Source organism: Corvus cornix, chromosome 17 (assembly GCF_000738735.6).
Source record: "Corvus cornix cornix isolate S_Up_H32 chromosome 17, ASM73873v5, whole genome shotgun sequence".
NCBI classification, from domain to species: Eukaryota; Metazoa; Chordata; class Aves; order Passeriformes; family Corvidae; genus Corvus; species Corvus cornix.
In genome coordinates, this window is record NC_046346.1 from 2,712,586 (window position 1) to 2,735,482 (window position 22,897).

At 53.7% G+C, this 22,897-nt stretch overlaps 1 protein-coding gene across 2 annotated transcripts in view; it reads right to left on the reverse strand.

Annotated features, from left to right (window-relative positions):
* Positions 1–4,048: 4,048 nt before the first annotated feature.
* The window catches only part of NOTCH1 (notch receptor 1), a 42,557-nt gene continuing 23,708 nt past the window's right edge, over positions 4,049–22,897 (reverse strand). The window contains exons 9-34 of one of the 2 annotated variants that reach the window (XM_039561536.1): positions 22,693–22,806; positions 21,972–22,085; positions 20,733–20,966; positions 20,268–20,378; positions 19,407–19,599; positions 19,029–19,174; positions 18,359–18,472; positions 17,311–17,430; positions 16,907–17,059; positions 16,361–16,589; positions 16,027–16,228; positions 15,761–15,914; positions 15,332–15,516; positions 15,021–15,153; positions 14,456–14,713; positions 14,249–14,361; positions 13,238–13,809; positions 12,102–12,530; positions 11,157–11,305; positions 10,306–10,522; positions 9,886–9,976; positions 9,500–9,665; positions 8,510–8,805; positions 8,048–8,195; positions 7,846–7,943; positions 4,049–7,390 (exon numbers count right to left, since the gene is read on the reverse strand). In XM_039561536.1, coding sequence (XP_039417470.1) covers positions 5,912–7,390; positions 7,846–7,943; positions 8,048–8,195; positions 8,510–8,805; positions 9,500–9,665; positions 9,886–9,976; positions 10,306–10,522; positions 11,157–11,305; positions 12,102–12,530; positions 13,238–13,809; positions 14,249–14,361; positions 14,456–14,713; positions 15,021–15,153; positions 15,332–15,516; positions 15,761–15,914; positions 16,027–16,228; positions 16,361–16,589; positions 16,907–17,059; positions 17,311–17,430; positions 18,359–18,472; positions 19,029–19,174; positions 19,407–19,599; positions 20,268–20,378; positions 20,733–20,966; positions 21,972–22,085; positions 22,693–22,806 — 6,218 coding nt within the window. In that variant the 3' untranslated portion in view covers positions 4,049–5,911. The remainder of the gene's footprint in view (positions 7,391–7,845; positions 7,944–8,047; positions 8,196–8,509; positions 8,806–9,499; positions 9,666–9,885; positions 9,977–10,305; positions 10,523–11,156; positions 11,306–12,101; positions 12,531–13,237; positions 13,810–14,248; positions 14,362–14,455; positions 14,714–15,020; positions 15,154–15,331; positions 15,517–15,760; positions 15,915–16,026; positions 16,229–16,360; positions 16,590–16,906; positions 17,060–17,310; positions 17,431–18,358; positions 18,473–19,028; positions 19,175–19,406; positions 19,600–20,267; positions 20,379–20,732; positions 20,967–21,971; positions 22,086–22,692; positions 22,807–22,897) is intronic. The other variant, XM_039561537.1, reaches the window with a different exon arrangement.

Here is a 22,897-nt window from a genome sequence, read left to right on the forward strand (position 1 = left end):
CCCGGTCCCGGGGGAGCCGCTGCCCATCGCGGGGCGGGTCAGGGGCTCCCTCGGGCTGCTGGAACTGAGAAATTCGTGATGCTAGACAAAGAAGGAAATGAGATTCTGCCTCACAGAGACAAGCTGTGACTCGCTGCAAAGCGAGGTCCTGTCCTGCACGTCCCTGGGGGCTTAATTAGTAAAGGTACATTAACTAGAGGAGGCTGCGGTGCACGTGTCCGAAAGTATCATGATCAGAAACGAATCCCAGAATCCTTAAGTCTGAAAAAGCCCTCTAAGGTCACCGAGTACCGTGTTCACCACTAAACCCCGTCCCCAAGTGCCACCTCCACGTGGCTCTTTGACCGCTCCAGGGATGGTGATTCCAGCACTGCTCCAACGCTTAACCACCGTTTCCGCGATGAACTTCTCCCAGATAGCCAATCTAAACCTCCCCTGGCACAACTCGAGGCCGTTTCCTCTCATCCTGTCCCTTGCTCCCTGGGAGCACAGCCTGAACCTCACCTGTGTCCATCCTCCTGTCAGGGAGATGGGAAGAAGGAGAAGATCCCTCCTGAGCCTCCTTTCCTCCAGGGCTGAGCCCTCCCAGCTCCTTCAGCCACTCCTGGTGCTCCAGATCCTTCATCAGCTTCGTGTCTCTCTGAGGTGCGGCTCTATTTTACACAAACACGAAGCTTTTTAAGCCAGCAGCAGAAGAATGTCTGTCACCCACCAGCGCGGCCCCCGTGCTGATACTGTCACACCCTGCACCCAACAACAAGCCTTGGAGAGGAAAATACAACGACCTAAACAAACATCTTAATCAAGGGTCATTATCGGTGCAAGAGCTGTTCCTGCACGCTTGATCATTAAAGCAGGGGAATATCCTCAAAGCCCCCGTCCAAGCAGGGGAAGCAGCACTTTGATGCTGGTGTGGGAACCAGAGGCAGCGCTGTGATTTTTAAGTGCCTTTCATCTCCCTCTTTTGTAGGAACATTCTTATAAACCAGCTTGTCAAATACAATTTCCCTGCCCAGGCATGAGTTGCAGATAAAGCCCTGGTTCTCCCTTGGTATTTCCCCCAACAGGTGTAATCTGAGGAAACATGGTTTTAATTAGCCTGATTGGCTTTTTGTGTGCTAAATACCATCAATAGCTCACATCTGTATCTACAGTTAGATATTTATGTTTATTTAACCCTCTCATACACGGGTACACAATGCAAACACCAACAATGGGATCTCACCTTTGCTGTTCTGACAAATAAGTAATTAAAAAGAATTGCCACATTAAAGCATTCAGTCCCTTTTTACCCTGAAGTTTTCTAGCTGATTTGCTGGGCTCAGCAGTAGCTCTGGACTTGAGGGACCCATTATAAGTGAAAACCTTTGCCAGTGAGGACAGCGCGTGTCCTCTCCTCCTTCATAGAATCACAGAATGGTTTGGTTTGGAAGGGACCTTAAAAATCATCGAATTCTGACCCTCTGCCATGGGCAGCAACACCTTCCACTATCCCAGGTTGCTCCAAGCCCTGTCCAACCTGGCCTTGGACACTCAGGGATGGGGCAGCCACAGCTTCTCTCTTCCTCAGCTCACCTGGGACACAAGACAAACCATACTGACCTTTTTCTGGTCATTTATTCAGTCTTCAGGTTGCACACAACCAGAAACACAACCTTACCCCGCGAGGGTGCTATGAAAAGGATCATTCTTTGAGTTTAGAAACAGGGAAAATGGCTAAGAGAGATTTTCTGTATCCCTTACCCGTATTTGGCATCTTGTTGCCCAACTGGACAAGCCGAGTTTTATTTATTTACGCATTCAGTTGCTGTGATTATTCAGACTACCCCAGCCACATTAACCCTGTGTGCTTTGAGCGAGGCTAAACCCGAGATGAATTTGGCTCCTTTTGTACATTCTTCAGGGGCTGATTTCAGCTGCAGCAACAATTCCTCAGTCAGGGCTGGAGCAGCTGCGAGCAACTTTCTGAGCAAACACCAACAGCCCGGAGGGAGAAGCAATACAGAGTAGCAGTTTCTAAATGTCCCATCTAATTGAGCAGGAATAATGAAAACAAAGAGTGAAAAAAAACCAAAAAAAACAAGCCCTCCAGCATGTAAACAAATAGTTCAGGTGCAGGGATTCCTCAGAGCACCAACATACCTGCCATGGCAGTAGCTAATCTTGTTTCACGCAAACACTCCTGAACCCTTCCCTCGGCGTGGGATGTGATTTTAGTGCTTCTCAGCCTTTTTCACCTGGAATGCTAAAACAGTGCTTGCCATCATCTATTCAGTCCTCAGCATCCTCTGGTGGTGGGAGAGCTTGAAATTCAGCTCTCAAAAATTCCTTTACCCACATGAGGTGAAGATGAGCTTGTGGTGGGACAACGTGGGTTGGTTGGTGTGGGAAGACAAATCCTTCTGGACAGGGAGTTGGTGGGAAAGCCTTAAGTGTGAAAGAAGAGTTTGAAACTAGGGTAATTTCTCTTGTCTCTTATTTAACTTTGCCTCAATCCCAGCTGGATCTGTGACACGACAATCATCTCATGTACCCACGAGTTTGTTGGTCACCGGATGCCTCATAAACATAAATCACTTGGGGCTAAACACTTAAAACCTAAATTTTTGCATCCTTACTCCTCTGCTACTTAGAAAACCTTAACTGACTTCTAGTTCAAATGACCTTGTGGCCAATTAATTAATATCTCTTAGTTTGCTTCTTTCCATGGTATTTAACCCCCTCTTTCCTTGTGCTGTCCCTCTGCCCATTCCTCATGGAAAATCCCATGCTTTTCAGCCCCTCTTGTTAAACGAGCCACATGTGTTGCCTCTTGCAATGTCACATTGTTTTCCATGTCCTCGTAAACCCTTTTTTTAATCTATTCCAGGCCAAATTTCCGCCTTGCCCATGAGTGACTTGGCTGTAGTACACTGGACCGGGCAGGAGAGGATCTTTTAATGTCTCCTCGCTTTGGGATGAGCCTCTGCCAGCCCCACTGGCAGCACTGGAGCCATGCTGGGCTTGTGCTGGGATGGGAATGTGTGGGAGAAGCCTGGAAGTCTGGGCTGTGTGGGATTCATGAGCAGCTCATGTGTGAGTCACGCTGGAGGCAGACACACTCCATTTAGTGCACCCCAGATGGGATGCAGCAGACACAGGCGGGGGAAGACACATCCTGGGAAGCCCATCTCCAGCATGTCCCTCTGGGTGTTGAGATCCTCGCTGGTGACACATTTTACGGGGGGGGAGGGGTTTGTTCTCTGCTAAAATACCCCTTTCCATGGGGGTTGATGTTCCCTTTCCTGCAATGTCACCTCCCTGACCTCTGAAGGTGAGTTTTGCTGCTGTGGGTGGCACATAAAATGCCACTGTCATGGCACCAGTTGCTGACCAGTCGTACAGCAAGTGTTTGGTGGCCCTGGATCTGTCTGGGGCTGGATCCCAGCCCCGTGCACACACAACCTCTCTCCCTCCCCAGCCACGGAGTGGAAAATACCAGCATTCCAGGCTTATGTGATTTGGGAGGAGGTCAATGGCTCCGCTATTTATATCCAGTTATTTGGGGACTTTGCAGCTGCATTTGCACTACAGAGTCCCTGTGGGGTAGAGAAAGAATTCAGTGAAATTAAATTAAATTAAATTACCTTAAAAATCTTTAAGGTAATTTAATTGTACAGCAAGGACAGCAAACATTTCTGGATGGTGGAGTGACACAAGTAAAACTGTCCCTCTGGTGCTGCTGTTCCTGTTTTTTTTGAAGATGCGAGGGACATTCTTTAAAACAATTTTTCCATTTAGATCTTGACCCGATGGTCTGAGGATATCAGAGCACCCACAGCAGGTAAAGAGCTACCTGGGCAGAGCTCCTCCTGCCTTGCTCAGGTGTCTCAAGTCAGTGAGTTTAGCAGAAATTAAAGAGAAATTTTCATTGTCCAAAGCTCTTCTCTGAGTTTTTACACAGAGAACAAGATGTTGGGGAAGCTCCAGCCCTGTGTGCAAGAAGCAGCCCTGAAAGACGGCAGGTGTCAAATCCAGAATTCAACTGACCCATAAGAAAAACACCAAGTTCCAGTTTTAGTAAAATCTAGATGCCCAGAAGCATCATTTATTGCAAATCAGTTAACCAAAAAAAATACATCATTTTTGCAAACTACAACTTTGCATGTACATAACTTTATTACAGAAGATATCTTTTCTTAAACTACACTCTAGTTTATAAAACATAGGAAGATTCAACACCACGTGATGTTTTTATCACTCATATTAGGCGTGTCACGATAACAATGGTCTGAAATGTTAACTAAGATGAGTGCTCAGCAAGGCGCTGTGCCTTGAGAAAGATCCATTTTATTTGGTGTTCTAATAGAAAGGAATGAGGAAAAGGAACCCTTTTCTTAGGTTTTCTTGATTAACTGCTCTCTATCTGCCTGTCCCATACACATTATCTAGTCTTAGGGTGTCTGCTTGCTTTTGCACCCGAGTGAGTGATATTCCAACACCTCTATAAGGTGATATATTTATGATATATTTAAGACTCGCTCATTTAGATTTTTGAAACAAAATCCACCTTTTCTTGAAAACAAACAAACAAAAGATATTTACAAACATTAAATCTGCCACAGGCTTATACTGTATTTTACATGATACACAGAAAGAGTGCACATCAGTGTAAAAAAAGATGCATCACTCCAGGCTAACGTCACAGAACAAAATGTTAACGTCTCACAGCACAGCTGTGCTGGCCCTTCGCCCTCCAGTTTGGCCAGTCCAGCCTCCCACCAAAACCAGCAGCACATCCCACTGGGCACCCAGTGAGGGCTCTGCCAGAGGAGCTGGGGCCGGGCGAGCACGTGGGGGTGGCAGTGTGATAATGCTTTGTAATCTCACTCAGGGTGTCTGCACCACCAGACACACCTTCTTTTAAAAATAGGCAGGCCATCCTTAAAATAAGGATGTGGTTTACAAAGTTTATATTGGCATTTATTTCTTAAACAGTTACTCAAAGGCAAACACGAAAACAAAACAAAATTAAAAAAAACAGTAAAGATATTCAAAGTAAAATTAAGTCTCCTTTGTGTATATACTCCATAGTTATGGGCTTGCTCTCTTGGAAGTTTGGCAAATATACTTCTTTTTGATGGGGGACAGTATTCATGTTTTGTAGTTGGGTTTTTTTAGCTTAGAAACTGTTCTTAGAGGTCTATAATCCTGATTTTCTTTTTTTTTTTTTTAAGATCATAAAAATCATTTAAATATATATATTTTTATATATATAAAAACAAGAGAGAACAAAAATTTCTATTATCAAGGCAAATGTACAACTATATAATACTGAAATTTAAACAAAGATTCGTGAATGGTACCATAAAATGTCCTCTCATATAATAGCAAAGGAAACATTTTAAAGTACATTAAAAAAATTTGTCCATACTTAATTTTTTTCCCCTTAAGGAGTGGTATTTTTAGTCAATTTTTCCTTCCCCTCTTCTTTCTCACCTCTCTTTCTGAGTTGAAAGAGAAAAAAAATAAATTAATGGCATTTCAGAATCACAAATCGTCGCTTATAGCTTTACATAAACATTTCCTCTCAAATCAAACACAATGAACCCCCCCAAACAAAAGAGAACGTCCTATAAAAACCTAATTTGTTGATTTCTCCAAACACAACTGGTGTCCCACATTGAGTTCTTAACAATAGAACATATAAATAAAAAGGCAGTGTTCTCATGTAAAATAAAAAGTACATAAATAAATACTAAAAAAAAAAAAAAAAAAAAAGGAATTAATTTGTCTTTTTCTTTTCTTTTTTCTTTTTTATAAAAACATATTTAAAAAGGATCCTTTAATAAAAGCATCCAGTGTACTTTTAAAAAAAAAAGATCTCCCTCGAGCTTCTGGCTCCCAGTGAGAGTCTCTAAAACACCTTCCTTCACTTGAAGGCCTCGGGGATGTGTCCCATCTGTGACTGCATACTCGTGGGAGGGCTGGAGATGCCCTCGGACCAGTCGGACACATTGGAGTGAGGAGAGGAGCTGGACCACTGGTCCGGCGACTCCGGAGACGGTGTGAGGAAAGGGTGGTCGGGCACCTGGAGCTGGTGGCTGGGGGTGTTGTCCAAGGGGGAGGAATAACTGTGCTGGGAAGGTGGGGTCAGGAACTGCGTGGTGGTCATGGGCTGGGCGAGGGAGGACGGCAGGGAGGTGGGCAGCAGCTGGGAATCCTGCGGCAGGATGGTGTGCACGGCCATGGCGCTGCTGCTCACCGGCTGCAGGTCGGGCTGGCTCAGCTCCGTACCGAGGAAATTCTGGCCCATGTGGCCGCTCCCGTTGGAGCCGGGGTTGTGGTGCTGCTGCTGCTGCTGCGGCTGCGGCGGCGGCTGCTGGGGCTGCTGCGGCTGCTGCTGCTGCGGCTGCAGGTTGGGCTGCTGGAGCTGCTGCTGCTGCTGCATCTGCTGGAGCTGCTGGCTCTGCATCAGGTGGGGCTGGGACGCCAGCCGGGTGCTGGGCATGGCCTGGTAGCTCATCATCTGCGACAAGCTGGTGGTGGGCAGCCCGTTGTGCAGGGAGGTCATCATGCCGTGCTGCAGGTTCTGGGGCTGCTGGTGCGCCCCGGGCTGCAGGTTGCCTCGCAGGGGGTTGTACTGGCTCTGCACCATCCCGTTCTGCAGCCTGCTGAGCCAGTCACACTGCCCGTTCAGCCCGGCTCCGCCGCCCACCGAGAAGCTCATGGGGCCACTGCTCATCACCGTGCTGGGGCTGGACACCGGCAGGTGGGACAGGCGCGGCGGCACCGAATCGAAGCCCATCCTGCTGGAGTTGCCCATGGCCATATCCTGCTTGCCCGCCATGTTGAGGTGGTTGATGCTCAGGTGGGCATCGGGCATGCCTGGCAGGTGGTTCAGAGGCATGGAAGGGGACTGCTGGAACGGAGGGGTCATCAGTGGGGGAGAGGCCACGTCTGAGAGGTACCCGTGGGGCGACTCCAGGGAGTCCACTGGAGACAACACGCTGGAGTTGTCAAGCAGACACCCTTTTCCGTCTTGGGACTTTTTCCTCCGGGCTTTGAGGTCTTTGGCATCCTTGCCATTGCAGCTCAGCCCCTTGGTGCTCGGCTTCCTGGCCTTCTTGCCCTGCACGGTGGGTTTGAGGTTGCCGATGTAGCTGTTGGGGGAGCAGAGCGGGGGGGACAGGGTGGGTGCCCCCAGGGGGCCGTTGTGCAGGGGAGGGCTCCGCACCAGGTTGTACTCGTCCAGCAGCCGGACGATGTCGTGGTGCATGCGCTCCTGGGCGATGTCCCGCGGCAGGCGGTCCATGTGGTCCGTGATGTCCCGGTTGGCAAAATGGTCCAGCAGGACCTTGGCGGTTTCGTAGCTCCCTTCTCTGGCTGCCAGGAACAGTGGAGTCTCCTCCTGGAAAGCCAGCAATGTTTGGTTAGGGTTGAGTTCATGGATTCTCCTGGCTAGCACTGCCCTGAGCTCCATGCCCAACTTCATGTTGTTGGGTGGCAGAGATGGTCTGTCCTCATCTCTCCTCTGGTGAGGGTTTGCTCCTGCTTTTTCCTACCCTGCTGAGTCATCTCCTTGTACTGATATCAAACCAGGAACCCCCAAGTGACCCAGAACATGCTGGAGGTGGCCACAAAGACACTGTACCAAACTGCCCACCAAGCACTGCACAGCCCCTCAACATCACCCCTACAGCCAAATCCCACAGTGCTCCTTTGAGCTAAATCCAACAACTTCATTCACAGCAGAACAATCAAATCAGACTCAGTGCCAGGCATTTGTATTTTAGCCAGAAATTACTCTTTAACAGACTCCCATAATGGTTCTTCCCTTGCATATTTCAGCCTAGGAGATATTACCTTATTATTCTGCATGTCCTTATTGGCACCATTCTTCAGGAGGACCATTGCAGCTTCCACGTTATTCACAGCAGCTGCCCAGTGCAGGGCTGACTTGCCTGGAGAGGAAAACCATGAAATACAACACACATCGGTGAGTGCTAAGATAAGCAGCAAGCATCCCTTTTGTCCCATGTCTGGGCTGTTTTAGCTGCCTCAGTACCTAAATCATCCACGGCGTTGACGTCAGCGTGGCAGTTGATGAGGTCATCCAGCATCCCCTCCACAGCCAAGCGAGCGGCCAGGATCAGGGGAGTGGTCCCGTCATGCATTCGGGCATCCAGGTCTGTTGCCCTGTTCCTAATCAGGATCTGCCACGAGAAGGGCCAAAGCAGAGGGAACACAAACGTTAGGAGGGGCAGACAGCAAGGCACTCCAGGTATCCAGGCCTCCGGACCTGCAATGCCCTTTCCAAAGGTTCATCTCTCCAGTTCTGCTCCCAGTCCAGGGGTGCTGCCGTGGGGTTGCTGCTTTGCTGTGCCCCAAGACAACAAGGGCTTCATTTTTTAACACTGTGACCCCACACCTTGCCCAGGTGAGCAGGAGACCCTGTGATAAGGCTCTTCACGTGGCACCACTATTTCCCCCCGAAAACCCCGAAACTGGCGGCCAAAGCATCAATCACCTGGAAGACTCCTTGGGCATCGGCAGAGACGGCGGCGTGCAGGGGTGTCCGGCCCATGTTGTCCTGGATGTTGGCATCAGCACTGGCCTCCAGCAGGCGCTTGGCAGCGTCCGAGCGGGAGTACCTGGCGGCCAGGTGCAGGGCGGTCTCGCCGGTGCGGTCAGTCTGGTTGTGCAGACTGGCGCCCTGGTAGATGAAGTCCGAGATGACGGCGGGAGCATCGTCCTCCTCCTCGCTGTTGCCGGTCTCCAGCCCTCCTCCACTGCACGAGGCGATCATGAGGGGGGTGAAGCCGTCTGAAAGCACAGGGGAGCCCGGGGAAAAAAGGCTTTTTACCCTCTGTAATGCAGGAGGCTCAGCCAGACGCTCTGTCTGTGATAGATGCTTATTCTCCTGGGTGCACCAAGACTGAGTTCCTGACTAGTTCTGAACATCAAACACGAATATCCTTCCTCTGATATGGATCTGAAATTCCTTAGTGGTATCTTGCCACTCAGTGCTTTCCCTATTTCATCTGCTCGTTTGCACATGCACCACGTAAGGTGCAGTTTGTAAGGAAGGCTGCTCAAAGCAAACCGAGTGTGGTAAATACCTTCATTATTTCAGAGCACAGTTCCACAGACATGGGGAAGACCAAGTGTTTGTAAGAATTTAAAAACCTATTAACCATTGTTAAAGACCTGAAAAGAATGTGAAATGTACAGTTGGGTGGGAGGAGAGGAATATAGGAGCACGAGAGAGAACCTGGGTGATTTAATAGGTACTTCTGTAATTTCCATCTCAGTGACTGAACAAAAGAGCTCTCATGGAAAGCAAAATGGGACAGTCTCTCTCTAGATCACACACAACAGCAACCCTGTGGTGCAGAATTTGTAGCAGTGACTCTGTTCCAACAAGGGACAGGTAGGGCCATGGGGCTGCTCCCTGCAGGGGCTGAGGGAGGCTTTGACATGAGCTGACAGCCAGTGCAGAAGTGCAAGGGGTCCTTACCCGGCCCTCTGACGTTGACATCCATGCAGTCAGCATCAATTTCCCCCTGTGGAGGGGTAGGAGCCATGGAGGAAATGCGCAGGTCAGCGGCGTCCAGGTGCTGCTGTGTCCACTGCCTGTGATCTGTCTGGTCATCTGTGTCCGGCAGCATTGCCTGCTCCTCGAACTGAGGAAACAGCAGGGAATGAGCTCCCAGAAAAGCACCTTGGGCTGAGCTCCAGTCTGGGAAGCCCTGAGAGGCTCCAAGGTATGTGCTTGTCACAGGCAGGTTTGCAAAGGAGCTGGGAGCAGCAATGAGGGGCCCCTGAGCATCCCTCTGCTCCTTTTGTGACAAACCCAGGAGTGACTGCCTGCAGCATAGGGAGGGAATGTGGCAGAGGGCTTACCCTGAACTTCTTGGTGTCCAAGGTCTCCTCATCGCCCCACTCATTCTGGTTGTCATCCATCAGCGTGCCGTCCGAAGCATTTTTGAGGGGTCTTTAAAAATAAAGCCATACAAAAAGTTATCTCCTCTGCAGAAACCTTGATGGACTGTGTCCATGTACGTACACAAACTGAAAGAAGAATCAACCAATTTCCAGGAGGTTCCCCTCAGGCTGCATTTCATTTTTTACCAAGTGCAAACAGATTACAAAGATGGAACACCGCTTTTTTCCCCCATGCAGAACTTTAAGACCCCTGATTTTTCTCCTCCCTGCCACACCAATACGACGCACTGGAGAACAAAACTCCGACGGGCTCTCTCAGGAGAGCCCTGAGCAGCCCTGCTGCGCCGTGTTTATGGCGTTAGCAAGCAAATTACTCACTTCAGTCCAACAGAATCCTCCCCGAGGGGTTCCCGGCGCTTCTTCTTGCTCGACTCCGTCACTTTGAAGCCCTCTGGGAACCAAAGCTGCCCATGCTCCCTGCGCCGCTTGCGAGACACCAGCACTCCCAGTCCGATGAAGGCGAGCAAGACCAGCGCAGCCACCACCACGTACATAGGATACAGCTGGGAGTTCTTCGTGGGCTCCGCTGTTTCACCTACAAAACAGTGGGGCACAAAGAGATGCTGAGACATTAAGCTGCATAGCAAACCAGGGACAGAGTGGAAATGAAGGAAAATTAGTTAATAGAGGTACCTAAGTCTGATCTAAATCAGCCCCCCCCCTCCAACCCCCCCTCCCCAAAATAAGGTCATTTTATACGCTATTAATCAGAATTGCAAACTATCGGCAAATTCTCGGCTGCACAAGGCAGCCTGCACCAGGAGACAGCTTCACTTTTTTCTCCTTTAAGGAAAAGGATTAGCAAACTTCAAATCATTGCGCTTGCATTGAGCTGTTAAGACAAAAGGATTTAGGGGGGATTTTCAAGATACAAACTTCAACTCCTTGCATGTCACTGATTGATTGGAGCTGCTTGGGTTTTCTTTTTCTTTTCTTTTTTTAATAACTTTTAGAGTGATAATGATTTTGAAATAAAACCTGGAATAAGCAAAAATAATAAAGTGTGTTTCCAATTTTTTAAAGAAAAGACTTAAGGGAGAAGAAAAAAAAAAAGTGAGGTTATTAAAACCAGACTGTGTTCAGATGCAGCCAATTGACAGATAACTAAACTTGGGGAAGGCTGGAAAGTTTTGGCTGTCTCTCCTCCCCGGCTGACCAGCTGTACGTACTTTTAACAGCTTCTATTTTGTAGGGTATGTTCAGGTTGCCGAGGGAGGCCAAGGCTCCCAGGAATGCTGCCACATCGGTGGCACTCTGGAAGCACTGGGAAGATGACTGGATGCACTGGCGGTTATCAATTTCCAAGTAGACGATGGATCTGTGAGAGAGAAGAGTCAATAAGGAACAGGGAGCGATGACCACACCGAGGACACGGGTGAGCCCCGTCTCCCTGCCCTCTTTAACTCCCATCAGTGGGAATTAGAAGGTGGGAACCCATTTCCTTGCTTCCCTGTGGCCCAAAGCCTGCAGCTCGCACTCATGGTCTGTTGGATTTGCCTCAGTGAATGCAGTAAAATCCAGCTCTTTATCTACAGGAATGGATGGGAGGCTCTGTTTCACAATGTTTGAAAATTACCCAGACACTACAGTATCTTAAATAATGCTGCTTGGGAGCCTTCAGATCTTCTCACATCATTTTCACTGCTCTAACTCCTTTGCCTTCGGTGGTTTTTGATTGAGTCCATGGAGAGGGAGCAGGTTAGATGTGTATGTTTACACCGAAGATCTCCAAACACAGATTGCAGTAACTGAGTTTTACAACAAAGCTCTAGAAAGCATTTCCCAGGGAGAAAATGAGGCTTAACTTAATGACTTCCTGAAGTCAGACAGTCGGTCAGGCCAACCTCTGCTTCCAGGTCCCACCCAGCCCAGCCCCGGCTCCCAACAATGCACAGGACTCCTTCAATCGTGAGAGTCGGCGCAGCATTGTACCCGGGATTCCTGAATGATCACTCCATTTTCCCACATGAGAGCAAAATCCGGTTTCTGTTCGCACAGAAAGCAACATCTAAATACAGTTATCTGGCCTACATCCTTCCCTTCCTAGCATGTTACTATTATCAACACAGAAAGCAAACTCAGAGTGCTGCTCAGAGAAAATGGAACCCTCTTACCCTCTGATGTCCATCTGATCGAGCTCCCTCTTCTGCCTCCTGCCAGCCCTGGAGTAGAGACTGCTCTTCACTTTGTTGATGACAGCACTGGACATATCTGACCAGTCCTCTGTGGACCTCTTGATGTAATGTTTTTTCAGTTCCTCCTCATTGCCATAGTATGGGAAGATCATATATTCCCCCTTGGGGTTCTTCTTGAAGACCACGTTGGTGTGCAGGACACGGCTCAGCTCCCGCAGGAAGTTGAAGGAGTTGTTCTTCAGGTTCTCAGGGGTGATGAGGACCACCACCACCAGCGTGCCATCTGCCAGCTTCTCTGGCATGTTGTTTGCACAGTCCAGACCATCCCACTCACACTCAAAATTGTTGCAACCCTGGTCACAGTGACCATCCGAGAAGTGATCTTTGCAGTACTGGTCATACAGAGGGCTGGAGGGAGGAGGAAGAAGAAAGGCAGAAGAAAGAATGAGACCAAGTACTGCAAATAACACCTATCTGCTGACAAAAACAGTGGTGGGTCCACAGGGATCCCTCTTTTGTATAAATATTCTTCACCCTGACAGACACTAAACCAGTTTAAGTAGAAAGCAGCTGTTTCCTGCAGCATTCACCTCTGCAGGTGAGAGAGAGCAGCTGTTAAATTATAGAAGAAAAAGGGACAAATTACTGTGACTCAGAGAAGGCATGGGGACACAGAATAGTTACTAAGACCCGAGTTGGTCCAGGAATCTGGGACTAAGTTCCTGCTGTTGCCAAAGACAATGTTTGGGAAATGCTTGGATGTTAACATCATCATGTTTCCTGGCTGCTCTTCCATCTGGGGTCTCCCTGCCTTGAAACTGACTGTGTTACTGCTGTGAGTTGGAGAATTCACTTCTATGGAGTGATACAAGCAAGGACAGGGAAGCCATCTGCAGAGCGTCAAGCTCAGAGAGCTTCCAAGTGGATATAAACTCAGAAGGACCACAGGGAGATGTGGTTGCTTGAGTTGCAGCCCCACAGGCAGCAGAACAGAATGCTGGAAGTGAACAGCAGGCCTGAGTCTAGGAGTTTTACCAGATGCAATCAGAAGGACCAGAGAGTCACCACAGAGGTCACGGGCTTTAAAACAAGAAGGTTTTAAAGAAGCCACTTACTTGCACTGCCCCTCGTATTTCTGGCAGTCAAACCCATCGTAGAGGCAGCCAGCATTATTGCACTGAGAGTCACACTTGCCATCGTTGAAATACTTCCAGCACTGCAGAGACTGGGAGCAGTTCTTCCAGGGATCGTTGAAGTTGAGGGAGCAGTCGCCCCCGTCCCAGCCGCAGGCGTGGTTGTTGCATTTCCCATCACAGATCTTGTTGCCGGCGTACCCCGCGCACACGGCGATCTCGCACTTCTCCTCGATTTTGGGGGGGATGATGTCCTGCCCGATGCCACCCTGGAAGTCGAAGTCGAGGATGTGGCAGTTGAGGCCGTTGAAGTTGGCGGGGCAGTTGCAGCGGTAGTAGGGCGAGGCGTCGCTGAAGAACTCGCAGGTGCCCCCGTTGTAGCAGGGGTTGGAGGTGCAGGGGCTGCTGGCTGGGTACTGGCATTCGGGGCCCGTGAAGGCCGGCGTGCACATGCACTTGGAGCTCTTGTGGATGGAGATGCAGGTGCCACCGTTCAGGCAGTGCAGGTTCCCACAGGTGCGGGAGTCGTTCTCGCAGGTGGCACCCACGAATCCCTGGGGAGGGCACAGCAAGGAGGGAGTCAGAATCGCTGATGCTGTCCTACAAGCAGCGTTAACACACGTGTGTTTTGGGAAACTAAAACTCACCCTCTAAAACTGGCGATGGGCAAGAATAATCTTGAATGTAAAGCCTGTCAGAGCATCCCCTCAAAGTGAAGGGAGCTCTTTTCCATAGCTGCCTGCTTCACTTTGTGTGGTGCAAATAACATTCAGCCTGTTCTACCTTCAGGCCTGAGCCATCTTCTCCTTAACTCTATTCCAGCATCCTTGCAAGCGTGGAGGGTGCACATTTATGGATGCACCCACAGCAAAGCATCCTCTCATCCATGCCTATCCCAGCTTGGGAAGCCTCGGGGGCTAAACTGGCCTCTTGACCACCCCTTGTGCCCATGCAACATTCCTTGCCCAGAGCTGGAGAGGAGCAGGCACCTACCGGGGGGCACTTGCAGATGAAGCCACGGCCAGTGTTGCTGGCAACAGCACAGGTCCCCCCATTCCTGCAGGGTTTGCCTTTGCAGCCATCCACCACGGTGTCACAGCGACGGCCTGCGAGGGAGAGGAGCGTGTGAGGAGCAGAGGAAGGCGTGCAGGGATGCCTGGAGGGGCTGCAGGCTGGGAGCAGAGGGGATGCAGTGCTCACCCGCATAGCCAGGTCGGCACTCGCATTTGTAGTCGTTGACCCGCTGCACGCAGTTCTGGGTGCCGCGGGCGTCGCAGGGGTTGGACAGGCACTCGTTGACATCTCCCTCGCAGCGCTCCCCTACAAAGCCAGGGGGGCAGATGCAGCTGTAGCCACCTACCCGATCCTTGCACTTGCCATTGTTAAAGCACTTGGGCCCCAGGGTGACAGGATCAAAGAAAGGGCTGCAGTCATCCACATTGATCTCACAGTGCACCCCTAGAGAGATGGGGGAACAACCCACACAGCTCATCAAACAGTATCGGGGGGCCCGCTGCTCCCTTGTGTGAGCCTTCCCTGCCAAGGGGCTGAGCCTGACCACGTCAGTGGCAGCCTGAGCCACCTCTCGGGCAGGAGGGACATGGCACCACGTGGCCAAGGCCGCGTGGCCTTGATGGCTAAGCCCGTGAGCAAACACAAACCTCGCCCGCTGCATTTGCTGTTGCCAGCCCGAGCAGCTAATGAGCAGAATCCAAGGATATCTGCACTCAGCCCAGTAATGCCCCAGCCTGGGGAATTAATTTACCTTGAGTTCCTCTGGGGCAGGAGCATTTGTACGTATTGATGAGATCGATGCAGGTTCCTCCATTCTGGCACGGGTGGGACAAGCACTCATTGATCTCCTCTGAGCAGTTAACTCCATGATAACCAGCCACACACTGCAAGGAGGAAAGAGGAGAAATATCAGAGAGGTTCCCTCCATTCCCACATGGCTGCAGGAGCACAGCCAGCACCCCAGTCTCCAACTTGGTAAAGGGGCATCATGCCCAAGGGCAGCATCTTGGGCAGCAGAAAGGCAGTAACTGGGGCTTTTTTACCTGCCCCCCAGGCACCCACCTCGCAGGAGTAGCCTCCCAGGTAGTCTGTGCAGGTGGCTCCATTCTGGCAGGGGTTGGGGGAGCACTCGTCCACCTGCTCCTCGCAGTAGCTGCCGGTGTAGCCGGCTTGGCAGCGGCAGAAATGGGTGTTGCCAGTGTCTACACAGAGCCCTGAGTTCCTGCAGAGATGTGCTACATCGATACCTGTCAGGGAGAGCAGAGTGAGATGCAGGGACCTCGGCGACACCCACACATCACAGGGCCATGTCCTGACCACCACACATCCCACAGGCAATCACAGCCTTGGGGTGCATTGCTAGAGCAATCCCTGAGATCACTCTGTGCCAAAGATCCCCACCAAGAGAACTGGCTACATCACTGCTCAGTGCACAGCACAGGGGACACCTGGGGCCCCCAGCCTGGCCCTGTACACATGGCAGGGCCTTACCTTGCTGCTTAGCAGCCACCTCGCAGGACACACTGGGGACATCGCAGTAGAGCCCTGTCCAGCCGCTGTTGCACTCGCAGTGGTACAGGTTGCTGGTCTGCCAGCACTTGCCCCCATTTTTGCAGGGAGAGGAGTCGCACCAACGCACCAGGTTCTGGGAGAGCAGAGCAAGAGATGAGGGTCAGAACACAGCAGGGCTTCTGCAGGAGTGGAGACTGCAGTGACCCCCAGATCCCCACAACAGCATCCAGCCAAGCTTCCCGTACCTGGCAGTTGAGCCCGGTGTATCCCTGGGGACAGGTGCACTTGTACGTCCCGTAGCTGTCCTGACATGTGCCCCCGTTCAGGCACGGCTTGGAGTCACACTCATTGATGTTGTGCTCACAGTAGCTGCCTGTGAAGCCGGGCAGGCAGACGCAGGTGAAGGTGTTGATGCCATCCACGCAGGTGCCACCGTTGAAGCAGGAGCTGGGGACACAGACATCGCACCCCAGTGAGTCACCGCTGCTCGCGCTCCATGCCAAAGGCCCCACACACCAACCCAGGGCTATGGGGCAGCACAGGGACCTCAGCCCCTTGTCCCAGCTGGCAGGACTGTACCTCTCCGTGCAGTCAGGGGTGTTGTTCTCGCAGTGGATGCCGCTGAAGCCGGAGGGGCAGGTGCAGGTGTAGCTGTTGACGCAGTCGGTGCAGTTGGCCCCGTTCTTGCAGGGGTTGCTGGCGCACTCATTGATGTCCTCCTCGCACTTGGGCCCACGGAAACCAGCCAGGCACTCGCAGAAGAACGTGCCAATGCCATCAGAGCAGGAGCCACCGTTGTGGCACGGATCTGGAGAGGAGGGACGTGCATGTGAAGATGTGATGGGGATTGCCCCACAGCACTGTCCCCATACACATTCCCTGGCCATGTGGAAGAATGGGACTGAGCCCAGGGACTGGGCAGAAGCCAGACCAACCCCACCAGGAGACTGGACACAAGGAGAACCCATGGTACACATTATCCCCACAACAGGGCTTGCAGCACTGCCCAGGCCACAAAGGCAGCCGGGGCTGGGCCATGCATGGGGAGGAGAATCCCAGCCCCAGGAAAGGCCACGAGGCTCAGGGCTGGGCTGGGTGCAGTCTGGGGGCAGCCCCTGCTCTTACTGGGCTTGCAGTCGTCGATGTCGGTGTCGCAGTTGCGGCCGGAGAAGCCGGTCCGGCAGGCGCAGCGGTAGCTCCCGTTGGTGTTCTGGCACGTAGCCCCATTCCGGCAGGGGCTCTTCACACACTCATTGATGTCGATCTCACAGGTCTGACCTGGGGACAGAGCAGGATAGGGATTGTGTGGGCTGGGGGTGCTGGTGAAAGCCCTGGGAGTGACAATGACATCTTGGGCACCGCTTGCACCAGGGCAGGAACCAAGGGATGCAGGCAATGGTCACATCCTGTCCACCCAGCTGAGCCACGGGGCAGGTCAGGACCCTCTCACAGGCCTGGCTTCCTCCCCCTGCCTTTCCCTCCCTGAGGGGAGCGGGGGGTTCTAACCCCCAAAAGGGCCATGCCCATACCTTGCCAGCCAGGGGGGCAACTGCAGGAGAAGCTCTTGTAGTCCTCTGACTCCTGGCACTCGCCGCCGTTCTTGCAGGGGCTGCCAGCACAGGGGGCCAGCACGTCCTCACAGGTGGCTCCTGCACAGGTACAAGCACCCGCTGACACCCTCCAAAATGACAGGCAGCCCAAGACCCTGTTATCCCCTGCCCCGGGCTGCTGCCAGACTGGGGAAGGCTCTGGACTTCCCCACCACCCCAGGGCAGCCTAGCTGGGGCTGTCTCCTCCACTCCTGGTCACCCATGACCCCAGATCCCCACAAACTTTTAAGCCCTGGCTATCTGGGCTGCATTAAAGCATTGCACACTTCCTTTGGCAGGGAAGTGCTGCTTGGGGTGTCTTTCCCCCCTTGCACTCCCTCCCCCCTTCCCTCTCCGCTGCTTTTCCTGTTTACGTCCAGCCAAGGGACACGTTCCCTCCAAACCCTTATCTTCCCTGTCAGCCAATATCTCCTGAACTGGCCTTTGCTATTTTCCAGAGCCTTCCCCTCCCTGCCTGCCCAGTCCCCGTCCCCCCAGGGGTTTCTATGGCCACCGGTGAGGGCAGGAAACTGCTCATGGCTTCCTGCAATTGTGCTCGGCTGCGCGAGCGGAAGCGCAGGGCCGGCAAACAGGAATTGGCTCAGCAGAATCCCCGGCCCCTCGGCCTTGGATCGCCTTTTCCAGCACGGGCATCATGGCTGGGGAACGGTGGGGTGTGAGTGGGGCGGCCCTGGGTGCTGCTGCCCCCGAGCCACCGCCCTGGTACCCTCCAGGAGGAGGAGGAAGAGGAGGAAGAGGAGGAAGGGAGGAAGCTGTGGCTGGCAGCTTCCCAAAGCTCCTGCAAATTTCCTCCAGCTGCGCTGTGGAGAGGTGGAGCCATGGCTGTGGGCAGCCCCTCGTCAGGGCAGTGTGAGGCAAGCCTTCACGCCGAGTGCCAGCTCACTGCGTGTGCTGGGGACCAGTTTGGTGTCACAGGTGAAGAAGAAACTCCCCAGAGCCGTGGTGGGGCACAGGGCACTCCTCTCACCTGTGTAGGGCAGGAGGCAGTTGCAGGTGTAGCCAGCGACATCATCGATGCACGTGCCCTGGTTCAGGCAGGGGTTGGAAGCGCATTCATTGATATTGGTCTGGCAGTTGGGGCCTGTGTCAAGAAAAAATAAATAAAAGAGGCTGTGATGGAGGTGTGCTGGTGGAAGGGGGCTGAGGGTACAGTGGGGACATGGTGACAATGACAACAGCACACCCATCGCCCCGGGAAAGGCTCCTGTACTCAGCGCCAGCCCTGAACTCTGCTGAAGGTCTCTGGGCTGGCTGCACTGCCACAGCTTCCAGCCACACCTGGGGCTCCACCGTCCCCAAAGTGAAGCCTCCAGCCCGTCATGGGAGCACCCACCCACAGCTCCCCCCTAGGCCTTGGTATGGGGGGAACATGGCAGCATCCCTGCCTGCACCCTTAGAATCACAGAATCACAGACTTGATGATGCTGGAAAAGCCCTCTAAGATCATCAAGTCCAACCATTAACCCAGCATCACCATGTTCCTCACTAAACCACATCCCCAAATGCCACATCCACACCCCTTTCAAACACTTCCAGTCATGGTGACTCCACCACTTCCCTGGGCAGCTTTTTCCAGTGCCTGACCACCATTTCCAGGAAGAAATTTTCCAGAACACCCAATCTAACCCCCCACTTACCGCTGAAGCCCTCCCTGCAGGTGCAGATGTAGCCACTGGTCATGTCCTTGCAGGTGCCACCGTTCATGCAGGGATTGGATTCACACTCATTGTTGTTAATGTCACAGTTTGTCCCACTCCAGCCAGGGTCACAGTCACACTTGTAGCTTTGGGGAAAAATTGGGGCATAAAGATCTAGTCCGACCTGGTCCTCTAGGCTACACCAGCCATCATTTATCCAGTAAATCCTGTCCCTTCCAGGGAATATCCCATGGCACTGGCCCAGAGCACGGACAAGCACCAACTCAAGGGTGATGCTCGCTCTCCTCTAACCCAGACTTTGTTGGGGACCCTTTGTTCCCTGCAGCCCCCCAGCAGCCCCTGCACCCTCCAGCCTACCCATTCAATCCATCGTGGCATTTCCCATGGATGCAGGGGTTGCTGTTGCACTCGTTCACTTCGGACAGGCACTTGGGGTCGTGGAAGCCCTCGGGGCAGAGGCAGGTGAAGCCGTTGATGCCATCCTTGCACGTGCCCCCGTTGTGGCAGGGGTTGCTGGCACACTCATCGATGTTGATGTTGCACATGCGCCCTGGGAAAGGGGGAGCAAGAACAGTTACCCTGTAAGAATGGGCGGCATGGCATGGGGAGAGCACCCACCAGGCAATTCCCCCTCCAGCCACCCAGGGAACGTCTGCTGGAGGCTCGAATCTCGGGCCACACGTGTGCCGGCTGCAGAGGAGCGGGCTGCCCTGCAGGCAGGGTGACTTCACACCCTGCATCGCCTGCCTGCCTTCATTAAACGTGACTGGGAAGAGGCCGTGCCCTGGGCTGCTTTGGTCCAGGAGGGAATACTGAAGGGAGGAGGTTTCAGCCTGTAACCCTACCTGCCACGGCCGACAAAGCCAGGCTTTATTTCGGCTCCCGGCGGGCCCAAGGACAAGGGGCTGTGCGAGCGGTGGGGGCTGCTCCCATCAAAGCCCTCCACCATTTCCAGCAGCCATCAAACAAACCAGTTGGACAAGGCAGCAACCTGATACCCATGGGAGTGGGTGCAGCGGGAGTCGAATTCGCAGCACCAGACACCCCTTTGATTTCAGACCGAGCCAGGGTCGCCCTCCTGAACAAGCTGGAGCGCTGGAGGGTGTAAAACCTCCTACAAGCAGAATGGCAGCATCCCCCCTCCTTATTGCACCCTCGTCCTGGTTTTGTGAGGCACCAGCAGCTGCAGGTCCCCAGGGTGTGAGGCCCTGCTCTCACCTGTATACCCCGGCTCGCAGGTGCACTCGTAGCCATTGATCTTGTCGATACACTTGCCGTAGTCACAGGGGTTGCTGGCACAGTCGTCCAGGTTGATCTCGCAGTTGGGGCCTGGGGAGGAGAGGGGTGTTGTTAGGGGGTCCCCAAGAGGAGAGGGGTGTTGTTAGGGCGTCCCCAGTCCCGTCAAAGCAGTAAAATGAAGCCCGCTGGCACTGACTGCCACCGCTGCCCCACAACAAAGCGCCTCTGCCATGGGCAGCTCCCGGCTGGGGCGCGGTTCCTGCCAGAGCTGAGCACCAAACCGGGAGAACTCGCCCTCACCCAGGATGCCCCAGGGCCGCCCCAGCACCAGGGCAGCTGCTGGCGGTGGCCCAGGGCCAACCTGCCCCAGGATGAGGATGGGAGCAGGATACTGCACCGGCACTGCCAAGCCGCACGGAACTCCGAGAGCTCCCTCCTGCTCACCCGTGGTCCCTTTGAGGCAAATGCAGTTGTAGGCGTTGTTCCTGTCCTGGCAGGTCCCCCCGTTTTTGCAGGGCTGGCTCTGGCACTCGTTGATGTTGATGTCGCAGCGGTGGCCCGTGTAGCCGGGCTGGCAGAGGCAGGTGAAGGAGGCGATGCTGTCCTTGCAGGTCCCGTAGTGGCACGGGTCAGGGTCACACTCATCGATGTCGATCTCACAGTGGGTGCCCGTGAAACCTGCCACCAGCAGGAGGGACACAGGGTGAGGATGGGGGACACGAGGTGGGGATGGGGGACACGAGGTGGTGATGAGGGACACTCCTTCCCATCCTGTCCAGGTGTGAGGCACTGCACTGGGGTGGCTTTACCTGCCCCACCGTGAGCCCTGGGACCCCCAGGAGTGGGATCCAGGCAGGGAGCACCCCGATGTGCTGGCAGAGGGGCTGGTCAGACCCCAGCCCGGGGGCTTTGTGCCGGGGTGTACAATGACCTGCATTAAAGCTGCCTCGGCTCTGGAGCGGGGCCCCGCGCTCGCCCGCGGCTCGTCCCGGAGTGCACGGGGGGGGCCGGCCGCAAGCACCCCCGAATAATAACCCCCCCGGCAGCTCCTATTCTCCTGGCCGGCTCCCTCCCCGCCGGGTTTGGGGGTGGAGAGCCGAGGACAAAGTACAGCTTTGACTAGACCCCGCCAAGCCCACATAGCAGCTTTTCATCGGGGCTTGGCATTAGCAAGACACTAATTAGAGGCCATTCAGCTGGAAGATTTCTGGCGGGAGCTGCTCCACAAAAGAGCCACTGTTTGCCACCAGGGCTCAAGTCATCATTTTGTGCAACTGCTCCTTGGGTTTCGGTCGGCGAGCCCCCACGGCCCTGCACCTTGCGTCCCCATAGAGGCAGCTTTATTCCTTCCTTCCTGCCTTCCCCCTCACTGCCGCCCCAGCAGGCGGGAGCACGGTGGGACGGCTGCTGCGGGGCCACACCTAAGGAGTGCCAGGCTCCATACACCTGGCTCCGGCACCAGCAGGCTGCAGAGCCCGACTTGCTCTGCCAACACCTGGGAAAGGGACATTCTGCTCCATAGGAATCACATCAGCAGGGACCGACCCCACTGACGGACGGTTTGGGGACACCTGCCACAGCAGGTGCTTGGAGAGGTGGGCACTAAGTGATTCGTCAATGTGGTTTTATGGCACATCACGGGGCAGGACCCCCCCAGCCCGCCAGGACGCAGGATCCCCTCACCTTCGGTGCACTCGCAGCTGTAGGTGTTGGGGCCATCCACGCACTTGGCACCATTCTTGCAGGGGGTGCTGGCACACTCGTCAATGTCAAACTGGCACAGGTGCCCGTTGAAGCCTGGAATGGAGGGAGAAGTCACGTCCCTGAGCACGGCCGGACCCGCCAGGCTCCCCTCCCTGCTGCCGGGCAGCTCCCGCCGGGCCCCCCCGCCCCGCTCCCGCTGGCCCCCCGCATCCCGGCTGGGGCGCCGGGTTTCCATGGGGACGGCTGCTGGGGGCCCTGAATGCGGGGCTGCGACCCACCATTGAGAGCATCTTATTTACATCTCTAGAGGAGCAAAGTCTCTGAACTTCAAAACCTCCTTTCACAGATTAACCGTCTCCCCATTCTCTGCTCCACCCCGTGACTTTGACACCGCATTCAAAGCCGCTGGTGCGGCCCCCCCAGCCCCCAGCCCTCCTTCCCAAAGAGGGGCCTTTTCAAGTGCAAAGCCGTGGGGTTTAATCCTCCTTCCCCTCTCCCATGGGCCGGAGCTGGAGCAGCAATGCCTGCACGGGGCTCAGCCCCTCATTGCAATTGGAGAAGCCTCCTCCGAAGCACCAAGAGGTGCTTGCTACACTCTGCCCATTCCGGAGGGCTATGAAATTTAAGGAGCCCATTCCTGGCTTTGTTTCCACCACAGTGGCAGTGGATGGATGCTGGTGGTGGGATGGATGCCACGTACCAGTGGGGCACTCGCAGTGGAACTCGTTGATCTTGTCAAGGCAATTGCCATTGTGCAGGCAGGGGCTGCTGGCACACTCGTCCGTGTTGATCTCGCAGTAAACCCCCTCGTACCCTGCCGAGAGACCCAGCACCGTCAGCACCATGGCACAGGGCTGGCACAACCACACGACAGGTGCGTTACAGCTGGTCCCCCCATCTTTAAA